This window comes from Eimeria mitis, genomic scaffold, assembly GCF_000499745.2.
Source record: "Eimeria mitis Houghton genomic scaffold, Emh_scaff1066, whole genome shotgun sequence".
NCBI classification, from domain to species: Eukaryota; Apicomplexa; class Conoidasida; order Eucoccidiorida; family Eimeriidae; genus Eimeria; species Eimeria mitis.
The window spans coordinates 950-1,398 of record NW_013567397.1 but is presented as its reverse complement, the minus strand read 5'-3'; the positions used below and the strand labels follow the sequence as shown (position 1 = coordinate 1,398).

The 449-nt window shown below is 62.1% G+C and overlaps 1 protein-coding gene across 1 annotated transcript in view; it reads left to right on the top strand.

Moving 5' to 3' along the window:
- EMH_0028650 (uncharacterized protein) overlaps positions 1-3 on the top strand; it is a gene marked incomplete at both ends in the record, with an annotated part of 6,180 nt that extends 6,177 nt beyond the window's left edge. Inside the window, 1 exon segment of the mRNA XM_013494181.1 lies at position 3. Within this exon segment, the coding sequence (XP_013349635.1) occupies position 3 (1 nt within the window).
- Between the last annotated feature and the right edge of the window lie 446 nt (positions 4-449).

The window sequence follows — 449 nt, the reverse complement described above, 5'->3', positions numbered from 1 at the left end:
TGAGGGGGGGCCCCTCGGTTGCTGCTCCGTTGCGCTGCTGCTGCTGTAGCTGTATATACACTGCGGCTCAGCTTCTGGTTTGCATGCATCTGCTGCTGAGGGCCTGTCCTCCTGCTGCTGCTGCTGCTGCTCCTGCTGCTGCTGCTGCTGCTGCTGCTGCTGCTGAGAGGCGACAGGGGAGAGAAGCGCAGGAGAACCAGCCGTGCTGCTGCTGCTGGTAGCAGCAGACTCAACGTCAGCCTTAAAGCTGCTGCGCCTAGAAGAGGTTGGGGGGCCCCCAGGGGCCCCCTGGCTCTGCGTGCTGCAGCAGGAGCTCCTTCTTACTCCGCTGCAGCTGCTGCTCTTGCTGCTGCTGTCGTAGCAGTTGCTGCTGCTGCTACTGCTGCTGCTGCTGCTGCTGTTGTTGTTGCAACTAGTGCTGCAGCAATCGCTGTTGCTGCTGCTCGGTG